Source organism: Lagopus leucura, unplaced genomic scaffold, assembly GCF_019238085.1.
Source record: "Lagopus leucura isolate 7727_CA_CO unplaced genomic scaffold, USGS_WTPT01 Super-Scaffold_806, whole genome shotgun sequence".
Taxonomy (NCBI): domain Eukaryota; kingdom Metazoa; phylum Chordata; class Aves; order Galliformes; family Phasianidae; genus Lagopus; species Lagopus leucura.
In genome coordinates, this window is record NW_024962260.1 from 4910398 (window position 1) to 4925381 (window position 14984).

General features: G+C 36.3%; 1 protein-coding gene across 1 annotated transcript in view; it reads left to right on the top strand.

Moving 5' to 3' along the window:
• The window catches only part of DNAH10 (dynein axonemal heavy chain 10), a 53906-nt gene that overhangs the window by 5347 nt on the left and 33575 nt on the right, over positions 1–14984 (top strand). The window contains exons 7-28 of the mRNA XM_042866023.1: positions 487–644; positions 1333–1563; positions 1767–1957; positions 2419–2617; positions 3382–3576; positions 4203–4373; positions 5135–5311; positions 5658–5831; positions 6441–6610; positions 7283–7434; positions 7830–7994; positions 8909–9113; positions 9834–9990; positions 10650–11126; positions 11565–11723; positions 12277–12393; positions 12481–12583; positions 12815–12993; positions 13614–13825; positions 13925–14081; positions 14477–14710; positions 14811–14933. Of these exons, the coding sequence (XP_042721957.1) occupies positions 487–644; positions 1333–1563; positions 1767–1957; positions 2419–2617; positions 3382–3576; positions 4203–4373; positions 5135–5311; positions 5658–5831; positions 6441–6610; positions 7283–7434; positions 7830–7994; positions 8909–9113; positions 9834–9990; positions 10650–11126; positions 11565–11723; positions 12277–12393; positions 12481–12583; positions 12815–12993; positions 13614–13825; positions 13925–14081; positions 14477–14710; positions 14811–14933 (4106 nt within the window). The remainder of the gene's footprint in view (positions 1–486; positions 645–1332; positions 1564–1766; positions 1958–2418; positions 2618–3381; positions 3577–4202; positions 4374–5134; positions 5312–5657; positions 5832–6440; positions 6611–7282; positions 7435–7829; positions 7995–8908; positions 9114–9833; positions 9991–10649; positions 11127–11564; positions 11724–12276; positions 12394–12480; positions 12584–12814; positions 12994–13613; positions 13826–13924; positions 14082–14476; positions 14711–14810; positions 14934–14984) is intronic.

Sequence of the window (14984 nt, forward strand, 5' to 3'; positions counted from 1 at the left end):
CATTCTGTCAGCCTGGAGTAAGAATAGGAGAGAAAGTCAGCATGCCACATTTATTCCCACTGCTCAGAAGACTCTGTCCATTGCTGGATACAGAAAGTGGAAGACCAAATGAGGCTTTCACGTGTGGTTTAGCATCTCCTCTCTGACATGGGTTAGCGTACCTGCCATTGAGGAAAATAGAATGGCGTATACTAGGAAGACTAATAATTTTATTCAGCAAAGCCCTAATCCTGATTCTTAATGGTTAGTGAATGGATCGAGGGGTGAAAGGTCAGAGCTTTAAGTTATTTCTATGACTGCATCTCAGTATTGTGTTAACTACAGAGCAACTGATGCCTTTTGCCATATTGTCAAACAGAGAGCAGGCAGTAAGCTGCCTACACTCAAGTAGCTGATAAAATGGAAAGTGTGAGCCATTTAGTGATGTTACTTTAATGATGCTGGTGGAACAAGACAGTTAATTTTAAGTGCCTTTGCTCCTGACAGAAGAGATTAAACTGGACATGCCAACTGTAAATCTAGATGGAGAAGTGAGTGTTCTCGCTGCAGTTCCAGAAATGGTTGAAGCTCTTGAAAGTTGTGCAATGACCTGGCAAAAACTAATATCCACAGCTCTAGAGGAACAACTGAAAAAGGTTCCACAGGTAATGTCTCCATTAAACCAAGCTTCTTTACTCCCAGAAATTCCACAAGAGTCTCTCTGAATGATTTGTGCTCTGTTTTAATGTCTTTGTGTTTGATTGTTGGAAAGACTATTTACTAATTGAAGAAAAGTAGGATAAAGGTAGTGGGGAATGTGATTCTGGGAAGCAGAAAATAAAGCAATTCTGTGTAGGTCCTGTCCACCTAGGAAACTGTGGACAGCTAAGGCACTTTTGTTAGTTGCATTCTTACTTCTAAAATCAGTGAGATAGCCATGAAATATTAAAAAATACAATGATTAAAGTGTATATATACATATATATGAAACTATATTTTCCCTTGAAAAGTCATCTTTCAAACAAAATGAAATCCATTTGCAATGTTCTCATTCTGCAAACACACATACAGTTATACATTTAAATATGAGATATTACATGTCTATGAAGTTATTTGTGCGTATATCTGCAAGCATGGCATCCTCAAATCCAGGGTACACTCCCCATGAGCAGTTCCTCTCTGCTTGTGTAAAACTTATGAATTCAGAGTTTATTCTGTCTTCTTTTCATGGTTGAATGACATCTGAGTTTTCTCGGTTTACTTATTGAAAAAAAGAACAAATGTAAAGCTGTTTATAGGATCTCACCCTTAATGGTAATTTGGAATTCTTATTTTACTCCACCTAACTTGTAGGGCAGTGGTCCACTTGCAGAAATTGACCTCTGGTGTGTAAGAAATGCTGTTTTAAGTCATCTTAATGAACAGACAAAGCTTCCAGAAGTGGAAAGAGTCTTGGCAGTACTGCAGGAAGCTGAGTCTGAGTGTGTCAGAGATTTACATGTAATCTTCAATGACCTCAGAGAACACTGTGTGGAAGCTCTTGATAATGTTAGATTTCTTTCAACTCTGGAACACCATTTGAAGGTATGTGATCTTAAGAAAACTCTTTGCAGATCTGCACATCTTTAGCCATCTCTGTAGTTTAGTCATCAGGATGTTTCCTTGACTGAGTTATTCATTTACTAACGTGATGGATTTTCTTCTTAACTGTAGAATGAATATTGGTTTATAAAATGTGTATCTGTATTTTCATGACAGCTTACTCACAGTACTTATATATTTAACAGAATCTAACGCATGGCACTGGGTTTAATGTTGTCTTGGATACAATTCCTTCGCTGATGAATGCTCTGAGAATGGTGTGGATTATGTCACGGCATTACAACACAGATGAAAGGATGGTGCCCCTGATGGAAAGAATTGCATGGGAAATTTCAAATCGAGTGTGCAAAGTTGTGGATTTACATACACTATTTAAGTACGTACTGGATTCCTACTTTCCTGGTCTGTATTTTTTTAAAGCTTTACTTGTTTTATGGAAAGTGTAGTAGATAACACTTGCATCAAATATGCTTCAGTGTTTATCTCAAGTTCTATTAGAAGGTCAATTAAAAGTCAATTTATGTTGTAGTTTTCATAAATTGCCAAACTGGTCCTGACAAAACAGGTGTTTGTCCTCTTTTCTCTTGGGAGGATGAAAATCAATAAACACCCTGCAATTACCATGGTACAGAGGTGGCAAAAATACAATTAATCAGTCTAGAAATAATACCTCCTTTCAAAATTGGTCCCACTGAAAATTAAGATATAGCAGTTGAAAGTTTAATTTAGATCTAATTAGAAGCTGCTAAACCAGGGTATATTAATCAGCTGAGATATCATTTAATACCTATAATCTTTTTATCTGTACTATATTAATTCTTTTGATTTAATTAATAGAGAAGATAGAGCTGCTGCGAAAAAGAAAATAGCAGAGGCCAAAAGTACTCTTGAACAGTGGAAGAAATCTTATTTGGCTGTTCGTGCCCAGATTGAAGCATCAGGAAGAGAGCAACACTGGGAATTTGACCGAAAACTTTTATTTGGAAAAACAGATTATATGACTTCAGTTTGTCAAGACCTGTATGATATTTTGCAGGTAGTTGTATAGAGAATAATTATATAGGATGATTGTGTCATCAGTGTTTTCTTATGTAGAGGAGATTCTTTTATTACTGTAGTTGTTGAGATGCTAATAGCCTTTAGCTGTTAGTTTTTTCCTGTGTGTGTTTAAGCTCAGGACCTGAGCAATGATTTTGATTTTAACAATGATGCTCTTAACGCTGGAGATGAAATAAATCTTTTCAAGTATTTGTTAAGGGAAGGCATTGCTGTGTACAGTACTGCTGTTAGCATACAGACTTGTAATAATTGTTTGACAGATTTGCAATTTTCATGGCTTGTGGTGTCATTTTGGATGGACTAGTCATTTACGTACGCCATAGTATAAAATTTGACTGTAAAAATTGACATAAATCAGTGTAACAATTGCAAGATAACATACATGAACAGATGCTCTGTTTATCCTCCTTAAGAGGATAACTAGAACTATTTGTTGTCCATTAGTAGTCAGGTGCCATGTAGCCTGTGTATATAAAAACCCTTGTGAAATAAAAACTAATAATAGCTGAGTATTTTTTGTTTTGACAGCTGCAGTTTTGGGCCTCTAAGGCTGTTTTTCTTAAAGGTACTTAGTGTATTGTATAGGAGTATACAAAATGTAAATCCTAAACAAGAATGGATCGTTCTCTGGTGTAAAATTATTTAAAAGGAAATAATAACAGAGAAGTGTTAAATGTCAGTAAAAGAAACCAACAACCCATTAAAAATAAAGTTTTTTTATTTGTTCTTCTGACTTAACAGGTCACTGAAGAGTTTTACAATGTATTTTGTTCTGAGCTGAAAGCTGTCACAGGTGATCCAAAGCACATTGATCATCTTCTGAGAAGAGTAGATGAACTAACTAGTCCAATGGAAGAACTGGCTTTTGATCCTTTTAGCCTTGAAAGTGCACATGATTGGAAATTAATTATGGAGGAATTTAAAGCAGAAGTTTCAGTAAGTATCATGTATGGTGATTTGTTTCCCCCTTATTCCTTTCTATATAAAAATTCCTTCTAGAATGTCAATATTTTCATTTAAAGAAAATGTTTGATACATATATATATATATGAACAAATATGTAAATGAAAATGGGAGGTATTCAACCATTTTTTTTAGTCAGTACTTTATTTGCAAGTTCTTTTTGTTTATAGTTTCCCTTTATCTTGCAAACTGATAAAACATGCTTTGTGTTCATTGGCAAAAATCACTACAGCATGACTGGAGGGTTGGTGTGACCTCCCTGTGCCCATACACTGCGTATCTTAATCACGTTCCACAAAGAAGTCAAACTCTTTTGGATGCATTTATCCCTTTGTCCCTCAGATAATGAAAGGTCTTTCACAAATGAAAGATGTTACAGTGTTTTTGTGACTCCTATACCTGCCCAGCAACATAGGTTTAATATTAGTTTTCTGTTTCTTACTGGAAAGCCATCAGTTTGCAGGCCATTTATAAGTCAAAAGAACAGTAAAAATATGCCTTACAACTGTTACAAAAAGGTATTTTTATTATGCCTTCCTTACATGGTTTCATAAGATAAAGGTCTAAGGAACAGGATTTCTTGCCTTGTTTCCATTTAGATTATTGAAGAAGATGCCAAAAACTTTATTGATAAATCTTTTAAGACTCTTCGATCAGCAGAAGCTGCATTTGACATGCTGTTGAACTTCAAAAACACTCGCTGTCGTGAAACAATTAATAGGCAGCTGATGATGAAGTTCAATGACATATTGGACCAATACTGTAAAGAGGTATTTAATTTAGGATTTATTTAGTTATGTATGAAGTTCTTTATTGAAAATAATAAATCTGTATATCACTCTGCATATCTCAACAGAAGTATAGTGTCATTTACCATCTGAAAGACTGACAGGTTTTAAAGAAGTAAGAATTCTTCCTGTTTTTGAACCTGCATGCAAGATAGTATAGTTTATTTGCTGAAATGATGTACATATCAGAATATGTGTAGCACAGTATGGGAAGTGAAGGATGTTTGTCTGTACTGTGAGGCTTGTGGCTGTTCCTTTACCTTGTGAGCAGCAGTACAACAGTAGTCCTTCCTGAAAAAAGCTATCTTTTAGCTTTCTGGTGCCGGACACAACTATGTGGCATGACCAAAATGTGCCTGAGATTAATAGTGAAGGCAGAAATAATTTCTCAGTTCTGTGCAAATAACTTCTGTGAGGCATATACATTGAAAAGCCTTTGCTATCACAGCATTTATCTGGATGTTTCCAATAAATGTACAAGGACACCAAGTTTTGCAATAAAATGTAGTCTCACAAAGAACACAAAGACAACATAGCAGTTCCATGGGATACAGAAAGGAAAACGTTCTCTGTAATGCAATTGATACAACAGCAAAGAGACTAATGAGGAATAAAAAATCATTGGTTTTGTCCTGTTGCTGGAATGAGCTTCAGAGTTTGTGTTTTGTACCAAGCTGGATACCGACCATGGAGCAGCAAATAGAGAAATTATTCTTAACAGTGATTCTTTGATTCTCCTCTAGGTTGAAAATGTTAGACAAATCTTTGTTCAAAACCTCACGGATCCACCCTTGTTCAAGAATCATCCTCCACTGGCTGGAGCAATATACTGGGCCCGATCGCTCTTCTATCGCATCAAACACACTATTGTTCGGTTTCGGGAAGTAGAGGGGCTGCTTGCTAGTGAACGTGGAAAAGAAGTATGTTGGTTTCTTTGCTGTTTAATGAAGGAAGAAATACTTTCTTCACAACTTTCTCCTAGGGATGAGAAAATGCTCTTACGTGAACAAAGTTTGAAGAACGTATTTGCCTGTAGTGATCCATGTTATGCATGAAAATTTGATTGGAAACCTTTCCACTGTTTCTCAGAGAGATTGTGACAGAATCAATGACAGAACTCAAAAACCTAAATTCTTCATTGTCTGCATTAATGACAAGGCATTACTTGCCCTCTCATTTAATAACGATTGGAAACAAATCTTATTAAGTCAGGATAGTGAAACATTTTTCTTGATCTTTAAGATGATTAAGAGTTTTCCTTTCTAGGTAAAGCAAATGTATCTTAAAGTGGCCAGGAGGATGAAAGAGTATGAAGATCAGAAATATAATCAATGGAGAGATGAGACAGAAAAGATGCTCCCACTCTTACTGGAAAAAACTCTGCTGATAGTCATTACTGGTGGGTCAGCAACCCATGTTAGTCTAGAGACTTTTGATCAGGTAAGAGATAGAAATATAATATACTAGGCTTCTCTGCGAGAAAGAATTGAAATCTATCTGATGGTCAGTGGGATTTGTCTGAGAGTGATGTTTTGAAGAGGAATGCTGTTTTTTAAAGGAAAATTTTAAAAGGTCTGAACTCAATGTTTTTTGAGATCCTTCATAGGACCTCAGTTGCTGAATGTCCTGGCTGGTGGATGCATGAATGCTGTTTCTGTCTATTTTCTCCTGTACTGTATTTCCTATTAATCCTAGGTATTTGTGCAATATTCTAGGGACATTACAACAAAACTTGGGACTGAAGTTAGGTAGTGGTTGATTCCCAGCAGAGACTATTCAGAACCCTGTTTAATAAATCTTTCATTTGACTGTGAGCTTCTACTTGGATTTCTGGATAACTGATTGCAGCACTACACAAAAAGGTTTTTGAAAACAGAATGCTGAGATGGCTATCAAATATTAAAGGCATTTTTACCAGCTCTGAATGTCAGCCATACTGTCTGACTTTTACCTACCATCTTATCAAATGTCCCCAAAAGTTAACATTTTCCTTGCATTGGAACTGTCTGGTGGTGATTTTCTGATTTCTGCTGCTTTCTTGTGTTGTAGACCTCAGTAACAGAGGAGCCTGTCACCACAGAGAAAAGTGTCCAATTCCTAGTGAATTTTTCTCCCAGACTCCAAGAGATTATCACTGAAACAAAGTACATGGAGCAACTGGGGTTTCCAGTCCCAGAAATAGCAAGAAATGTGGCACTACAGGAAGACAGATATCTTAGGTAAGGCTTTAACTGCTTGCATACACACTTGCATCAACATTTCAAGTGATTTCACTGCAGAGTGTGCCCTGAGTCCTCACATTTTGGGAATAGGAGAGCTCTTACTTCTTTGAAATACATAATTGCTAATGGCAATGGCACACTAACAGTCTGTCCTCTGGTGCTGTCTACATCCTTCACCCTGTAAGACTGTGTTTTACAAATGAATATGAGAAGAAAATCTGAAGGAAAAACAAAGCAAGAAAGTAGGTTGTTTTTGTTTGTTTTTGCCATGAATTGTTAATCTAATGTAAATTTCAGTTGACATTTGAACTTGCTGCTGCTTTCTTGTGGCATTGAATAAGTCACTTTTGCCCAAATTATCACAGGCGTTTAGGCATGGAAAAATGCCAAGAAGAGCCCTAACTGGACTTTAAAATTCATTTACTTTATTCCTTTGTGTGCTTCAGGCTGAGGCTGTGTTAAACACTTTGTTGTTTACCAGGAGAGTTTGGTCTAGCTGCTACTGGAATCATGTGGGACTTTTCTTTTGTTTTTGATAGGAAGTGAACTGCATACATGATCAATACATATTCCATAGTTGTTCCTGCAGATTTTTATGTTCAAGATGATGTTTCCAGTGTGCAATTTTTATATATTTTTGTTGCTGTTACTGTGTTTTACACTTACTAGGTATGCAGATGGATTAAAACACATGCTGGATGACTATCACAATGTAGTAGGAACATTGAATGAAGCAGAAACCAAACTTCTTGATGACCATATTCAGGAACTCTGGAAAGTGTTCAAAGTAGGGCAAAGAAGACTCAACTGGAACTCCTTAGGTAACGGTGAACCTATTTAAAAATGGCCTTAGATACTGATTTTCAGTTTAAAAAGTCTCTTCAATTCCACACTCCATTTGATATGCCAGATGAAATCAATATATTCCTAAATAGTACATGCTATTGCAATGGTCCAATAATACATTAGGCAGGGTCTGATCCAGAAGGATATTTCTTATGTTTTCATTAAATGTAAAACGTTAAGTGGAAATGGATGTAGATTCTTAAGTCTGGAAGGGAACTGGATGAAGGATTAGATGTGAAAACATTTATTCTATCTGCAGAGTATTTTTTTTTTATTTCTGACACATCTGGTTGTGATAATTTTGATTGTTGAAACATTGATGAAAGTTTTGGTAAAAGAAAGAAAGCAAATGATTATGATTTATTTCAAGGTATTGCTGACTTTATAGTCCGATGTAAACAAGCCATCAGGAAGTTTGAAATCCTCATCCATCAGATTCATGCGAATTCTGGAGACATAAACAACAACCTTCTGCAAATAGCATCAACAAATCTTTTCAAATTTCCACTTTCAGAAAGTGCTGATGTGCTTCCCAGTAAGTCTACATACTCTCATTTCTGAGAGATGCTCTGTGATGTTTTACTTTGTTCTATCTGCATTTTTTGGATGCTAAGATAAAACCATCTAACAGTTCCAGCAGTACTTACAGTGGTATTTCATGCTGTAACACAGGATGCACAAGCAGAACTTCAGTAACCTAAAGCTGACAGTGTTGATGAGAAGAACTTAGGGATAATTATACAAATAGATCAGTATCTACTTGCATTTGATGACTTTCCTCATAGCTTCCCCTTTATTTTCCTCTTCCTTATATGCAGTAATGTAATCTTAGAGCTGCAAACTGCTTTGAGCGCCAGCTCAACTGAGATCTTTTCTTCAAGGGGAAATTGCACTGAGGTGATTGTCTTCCATGCATCCCTATCACTCCAGTGACAAAGTATGAATGATGAAGTAAGACTCTTCAGCAGGATCTGTTGTGTCAGGACAAGGAGAAACGGTTTCAAACTAAAAAGCTGAGATTTAGATGAGGTAAAAGGAAAAAGTTGTTTATGATAAGGGTTGTGAAGCCCTGGAAGAAGTTGCCCAGAGATGTGGTGGATGCCCTGGAGATGTTCAGGCTCTGAGCACCTGGCTGAGCTGTAGATGTTACTGTACGTTGCAGAGGAGCCGGACTGGGTGACATCTAAAGGTCCTTTCCAACTCAGATGATTCTGTGATTTCTGACTGTTATGGAGGTTACTTTCACATCTATTAATTGCTGTTGAATAACTGAACCCATATAAAATAGGAGACTGAAAAATTAATAAATTAGTGTTATTAAATGAAGAAATTTTATTAGTATACAAGACCAATTTCATGTTCACAAATAAAGCCCAGCAAATTATTCCAGTGTTGAAGGCTGTTAAGTCTTTTGCAATTCTTAACATTATTTTTTGTAATATTTTGCAGATGTGAAAGAATTTTTTGAGTATGTAAAATGTGAAAGAACAAAAGATACAGATCACATGGTTAGAATGTATACTGCCATTCCACAACTGTTAGCACAGCTGGAAGGACTTGTCAATATGAAGAGTGGCAAATCTTCAAAATTGGCTTCCTATTATGCATATTGGGAAAATAGGATTTATCAGATGCTGTTACAGTTAATTCTGAAGTAAGTTAATACAATTTTTAGTCTTTCCTCCTTAGGTTTTTCTCAATATGTTATTGTAAACTCGTGTAATGATACTCTGTTTGAACACCTTGTATTTGTTGTATTTGTACTGCTTTTGTGCAAAGAGTGCAGAACTGCTAAGAAGGTAGAAGAGAGACCTGAATTCTGAGAAAATGGGTATTGGTTTTGTCAGCAGGAGACAGAAATAATGTACGTTTTCTGCAGGGTGTGGAGCTGCATATCTCTGCTTTATTTCTAAAATCAAAACCTTGTGTTACTGAAGAATGCAGTTTTGTAAATTTGCTGTCTGGCTGCCCAGTGCATCCCTGTAAAACAGGGACCAGCAGTATGAGAACAATGGTTTGTTGGATTATGCTTTACCTGGAGCAAAGGAGGTTCCTCTAGCAAAATATTAGAAGGGCTTTTTACAGCATCTCTCCCTCTCGTGGTCCACATCTTTAAACTGTAGTCTTAGGATCCTTTTGCACTGAGATATCCCCATTCATTCCTTTCAGTAACTTATTTTAGTTAGCCAAGGTTTTGCATTACATCAGTCTTAGTGGGACAGTTTTGCTCAGATACACATCAGTGTTTCCAGCTGAAATAACTGTTAGCTGACTTTGGACAGATACGCTCACATATCTGAATGCATACCTCATAATTGCAGTCTCTCTTGAGCTGCTTATTGCTATCTTTGACACGATTTTTTTTCTTTCCCAGGAATTTGCAAGCTTTTAATGCAGCTGTTCTTGCAAATGTGCCACTGTTCCAAATAGAAGCTGTTTTGTCTCCTCCAAAAATAATCTTGCAACCCAATGCCAGTGAAATCGACAAAATGACAGCGCAATGTATCCAAGACTGTGTTGAGGTCACAAAGGTGATATTCCATTAAGATTTACTTGTTGTCATATTTTGCCTGTGATTGTACCGAATTTATCTCACTTTACTTTTGGGCAAGAGTTAATGTCAAAGGGAAGATTCATAATGACTTAGTGTGAAATAAAAATACCCAGTACATTGTTCTAATTTTACAGACCATCCTAATTTTGCAAACTGATAACACAGGAAGGAAATCACGTGATTTTCTATCCCTGTGGTCTTTCCAGTGGAGATCTAAAAAAATAGACTAAATAGTGCATGGAAAGATTTTATTAGGATGAAATTAACTCTTCCCTCAACTGTTTGGGAAAATATAACCCAGGGGTATACAATCTTTGGGCTTGGCATGGCTGCTCTGAGCAAAGAGGTATTGTTTTGGGCCACATAAAAAATGTATGACGTGGTTAATGTATATAAGTGACAAAATTTCTCCTATTTTTTAATATTCTTTATTAAAGCATAGAAAAAGAGGGCAACAAAAACATAAAACTAGCAGGTTGAACATGTATGAAATAACTTCATGCTGTCAGAATAATAGTTGATTCAAGAAATCATTCACATTACTTTGTACACAGTGTCCTAAATAATGATGACTTATTTGACTGATGTGACTCTCTACAAGGTAATTACTTTTCAAACTTGTCTTGAAAACTCTAGCATTTTGTGCGGTGGATGCATGGCACGTGCATTGAATGCCCTCCTCAGCGTCTTACAGATGATGAAATGATCACATTCAGCTTTTACAGTGACATCTCCCAGAACCCTCTGATAACTGAGCAGGCTGCTCTCATCACTCAGAATGTCCACAGAGTCCTGACTTCTCTCAGCACGTATTTGAACCATTGGGAGAGATACTGTTTTCTGTGGACTGTGGACAAAGACATGGCCATAAAGAAGTTAGCTGCTGAAAAGCCTTCCTATGTCACCTTTGATGAAAAGCTGCAGTTCTATATGAAGATAGCTCAAGAAGTCACTCAACAACCCTTAATAAAAGATGAACAATTTATCAGGCTTTATATGAGTACTTTAGTTTCTGCAGTGGAGGATAAAGCTAAAGACTGGATGATTTCCCTTGGACAGTTGCTTAATGAGTTTGCAAGAAAAGAACTCTTCAGTCTTCAGGAGGAGATCGAGGTAGGTGTTTCCTGTTCTTGTTGTCAGATGCAGCTTTCACTGGTTAGTAGGTGACCATTTGAACCACTCTGAATTAGTTTGAGTGATATGCTGTAATATGCCATACGTATAGAGATGAGCTAGGAAACAAAAGAGAACAGAAATGTGCAAAAAAAGAGGCTTTCTCAGTCCTGTGTTTGTGAATGCTTCATGTAAGTAATTCTGAAATTCCTTTTAAACCACCTTTCACAACTTCATTTTTGGTGTAACAAAAACATTTATGTTTTTACGGTATTTACTTTTTGTTGATTTATAAATTTTTTTGGGTATTATGTTTATCATCACATAAACTAAAAATGAAAGAGTCAGATGTCATTTGCTTGTGTTTTGTGTCTCAGTAAGAAGTGGCTAATTACTGTCCCAGTGTTGCCTCTGGAAATTACTATTTTATTCTTACAGACATTATCAGAGAATCTTAAGACACCTCCTGATTCCTTGGAAGAGCTGAAAATTGTCCTCAGTACAATTACAGCTATCAGAGGCATGTCGTTTACAGTGGAACTGAAATATTTGGACATCTGGGAGAGATACCGAACTCTTGCAATGTATGATATTCAAGTAGGTGAATGTTGTGTCTTGTCTCATAAAACATTTCAGATTTGAGCTATGCTCACAAACGCTTCCCATGTGAATGAATAATTGTTTTCCTATTAAGACATTTCATAGAATCACAGCACTGTTGAGGTTAGAAGTGACATCTGGAGATTGTCTAATGCAACCTCTGTTCTCAAAGTGGTAGCTCCATTTTGAATGGACATATTGCATGTGTTTAAATCTGATTAATAGAATCATCTATCTTGGCTTTCAAGGTTGTCAAGTCCGATTGCTGACCTAACAGTAAGGCCTTTCTGATGTCTGTTAGTGCCACCTCCACACATCTGTTAATTACCTCGGGAGATGGGAACTCCATCACTTCCCTGGGCAAGCAGTTCCAATGCCTAAGCACTCTCTATGTGAAATAATTTTCCTAATGTCCAATCTAAACTTCTCTTGGTGCAACTTGAGACTAACTTCAGTGCTGTTTCCATCTTTTGCATATTTATTATGCACACCTTTCTCACTTTCCTGTGTGTATTTATTGCTTGTGAGAGATATTACTGTTTTGTTTTAGGTGGCTAAAGAAGAGCAAGAGATGGCTGACAAGATTAAGGAAAAGTGGGAGACTCTGTTCTTTGAAGCATCAGAAGTTGATCACAACCTTGGAGGCATAAAAAGAATGTTCACAGAGGTAGTATTTGTAATTAAATTGACAAAAAAAAAAAAAAAAAAAAAAAAGAAATAGAAAGGAAAACAATTTAAACTCTGTTCTCTTTAGATTACAAAGCAACAAATCGAGGACTACACTACAAAGGTAGCAGATTTCTTCTGTAAATTCATGGCTGAGGGGCCTGGTGCTGTTGGAGAAGATCTTGATAAAGGTAAATTCCGCGTGTAAAGTGACGTCTTAACAATATATTTTTTTTTTTGAAAATTCATCAAATTTTATGTAAAACAAGAAAATTGTGTTTTCCTTAACATACAAACTGATCAACTGATCAATATGATGCTTTTAGTACTCTAATTTCTACTGACTATGTGCAAATGCTGTCTTATTTATTCCCCATAATACATTAGATTGTTTATCTAGAAAAACATCCATCCTTTTCCAGGGCTGGAACTCATGGCCATTTTTGAAAAAGAAATGGAAAAACTGGAAGAAATTCATCAGGAACTGGGCAGTGTTGAGAAACTTTTTGACTTGCCAGCTAAAGTGTATCCTGACTTAATGAAAATGCAGAATGATATGAAAGGTCTAAAGCAAGTCTATGAAATTTATGAATTACAGAAGGTAAGTGCATGCAAGCTCATGTTCAAGCACATACCACATGCAAAGGTGCAAAATAGAAGAGCTTTCATTGTCTTTTAGTTACTATGAACTCTATTCCTTTGCACGAAGTAAACTGACCTGTAATTTACCATCATTATGTCAGTTTAATGATGTTAATAGAGGAGAACAGAATGTCTCCATAGTAAACCAAACACATACATTTATGAGATAGATACAGCCACTCATTCCTCAGAAATTATTGGATGGTCTTATGTTGTGCATATCTGCTGATTATTTCTGTGGGACAACTTTTGGATGTGCAGGTGACAGCAGATATCTCAGGCTTGGTCTTAGAATTTTTAAGAAATTCTATTTTTCCAAGATTAAAATGCCCTGATCAGCCAGCAGCCAGACTGGTTGTAAAGTATGCTCTTAAGAATGATTTTCCTCTTCTCCATGTTTACTTTTGATTTATTCATTATTTGTTTTGGTTATGAATCTGCCTTGAATGTTAACCTGCCTCTTTCTCTGTTTATAAAATGTTATTGCGATCACATCCTGACTGTGGTCTCTAGATCCTGCTGTACCAGAAAACAAAGAGAAATACGTTTTTTTTTTCCTCCTGATAACCTTGTTCCCAGGCAGCTAAAGAGGAATGGTCTCGGACACTCTGGATAAACCTCAATGTGCAGTTTCTTCAGGAAGGAATTGAAGGATTTCTTAAAGCTTTTCGAAAGCTGCCCAAACAAGTCCGCAGTATGCCAGCAGCCTGTCACTTGGAAACAAAACTGAAGGCATTTAGAGACTCCATTCCTTTGTTGCTTGATTTGAAAAATGAAGCTCTAAGAGAAAGGTTTGCTTTTATTTATTTAAATAATGCAAACAAATGGAAAACATTTGTTTTCATTTTCCTGTGTCGTGGTATAGTTACTGATGCATCAATTTTATACAGGCATTGGCAAGACCTTATGGAGAGAACAGGCACAAGGTTTGAAATGACAACTGAAACGTTTACTTTGGAGAATATGTTTGCTATGGAACTTCACAGGCACTCAGATATTATCAATGAAATAGTTGGAACAGCTGTTAAGGAGCTTAGTGTTGAGAAGGTAATTTAAAAATCATAATAAAACTAAACACACATCGATGACAACAGTTTTTTTAATGTGAGATCTTGAGTGGCATGACAGTAAGTTCTGCTGTCTTCAGGGAGGTGCTGTAATGTAAATAAATCAATAGCTCTGCTAATAAGCTACAAAACAGCACAAAATCCTACCTGTCATGGCTTTCACAGCAGTGTATGGATTTTGCTGTCACAATAAGCAAGTTTGGTCTATGAAAAATGGAATTCATTTGGTCTTAATCATGATGTTTTGAAATAAACCTTTTTATAAACCAGTGCTGTGCAAAAGTTTTGTGGAGTTAATTGATTTCATTTCTGTGCTACAATTACAGTTCTCTAGGTTTTGAAGACTGAAACACATCTTTTTCTGTGCACATACAGAGTATGAAGGACATAGCAGAAACATGGGAACAGCTGAAATTTACTGTGCAAATATATTTCAAAGGCACTGAGAAGCGTGGCTTTATTCTGGGATCTGTAGATGAAATTTTAGAGATTCTTGATGACAACAGTGTCAATCTTCAGAGCATCTTGGGCAGTCGTTTCGTGGGTCCTTTCCTTTCAACTGTTCACCATTTGGAAAAAACTCTGTCATTGATTGGTGAAGTAATTGAGGTAGGGAAGAAAGTGTTGGGCTAAATTATTAACATTTATTTATAATCAGGATTTTCCTTTCTTTTTTTTTAAATCTTTGTTGGTAACATTTAATTCTTAGATCTGGATGGTGGTTCAGAGAAAATGGATGTACCTGGAGAGCATCTTTGTTGGTGGAGATATAAGATCACAGCTTTCAGAAGAAGCTGAAATATTTGACAGTGTAGACAGTATGTTCAAAAAGGCAAGTAACTGAATTGTACTGTGATTCCACAGTGCTATACATGCTCTTGAA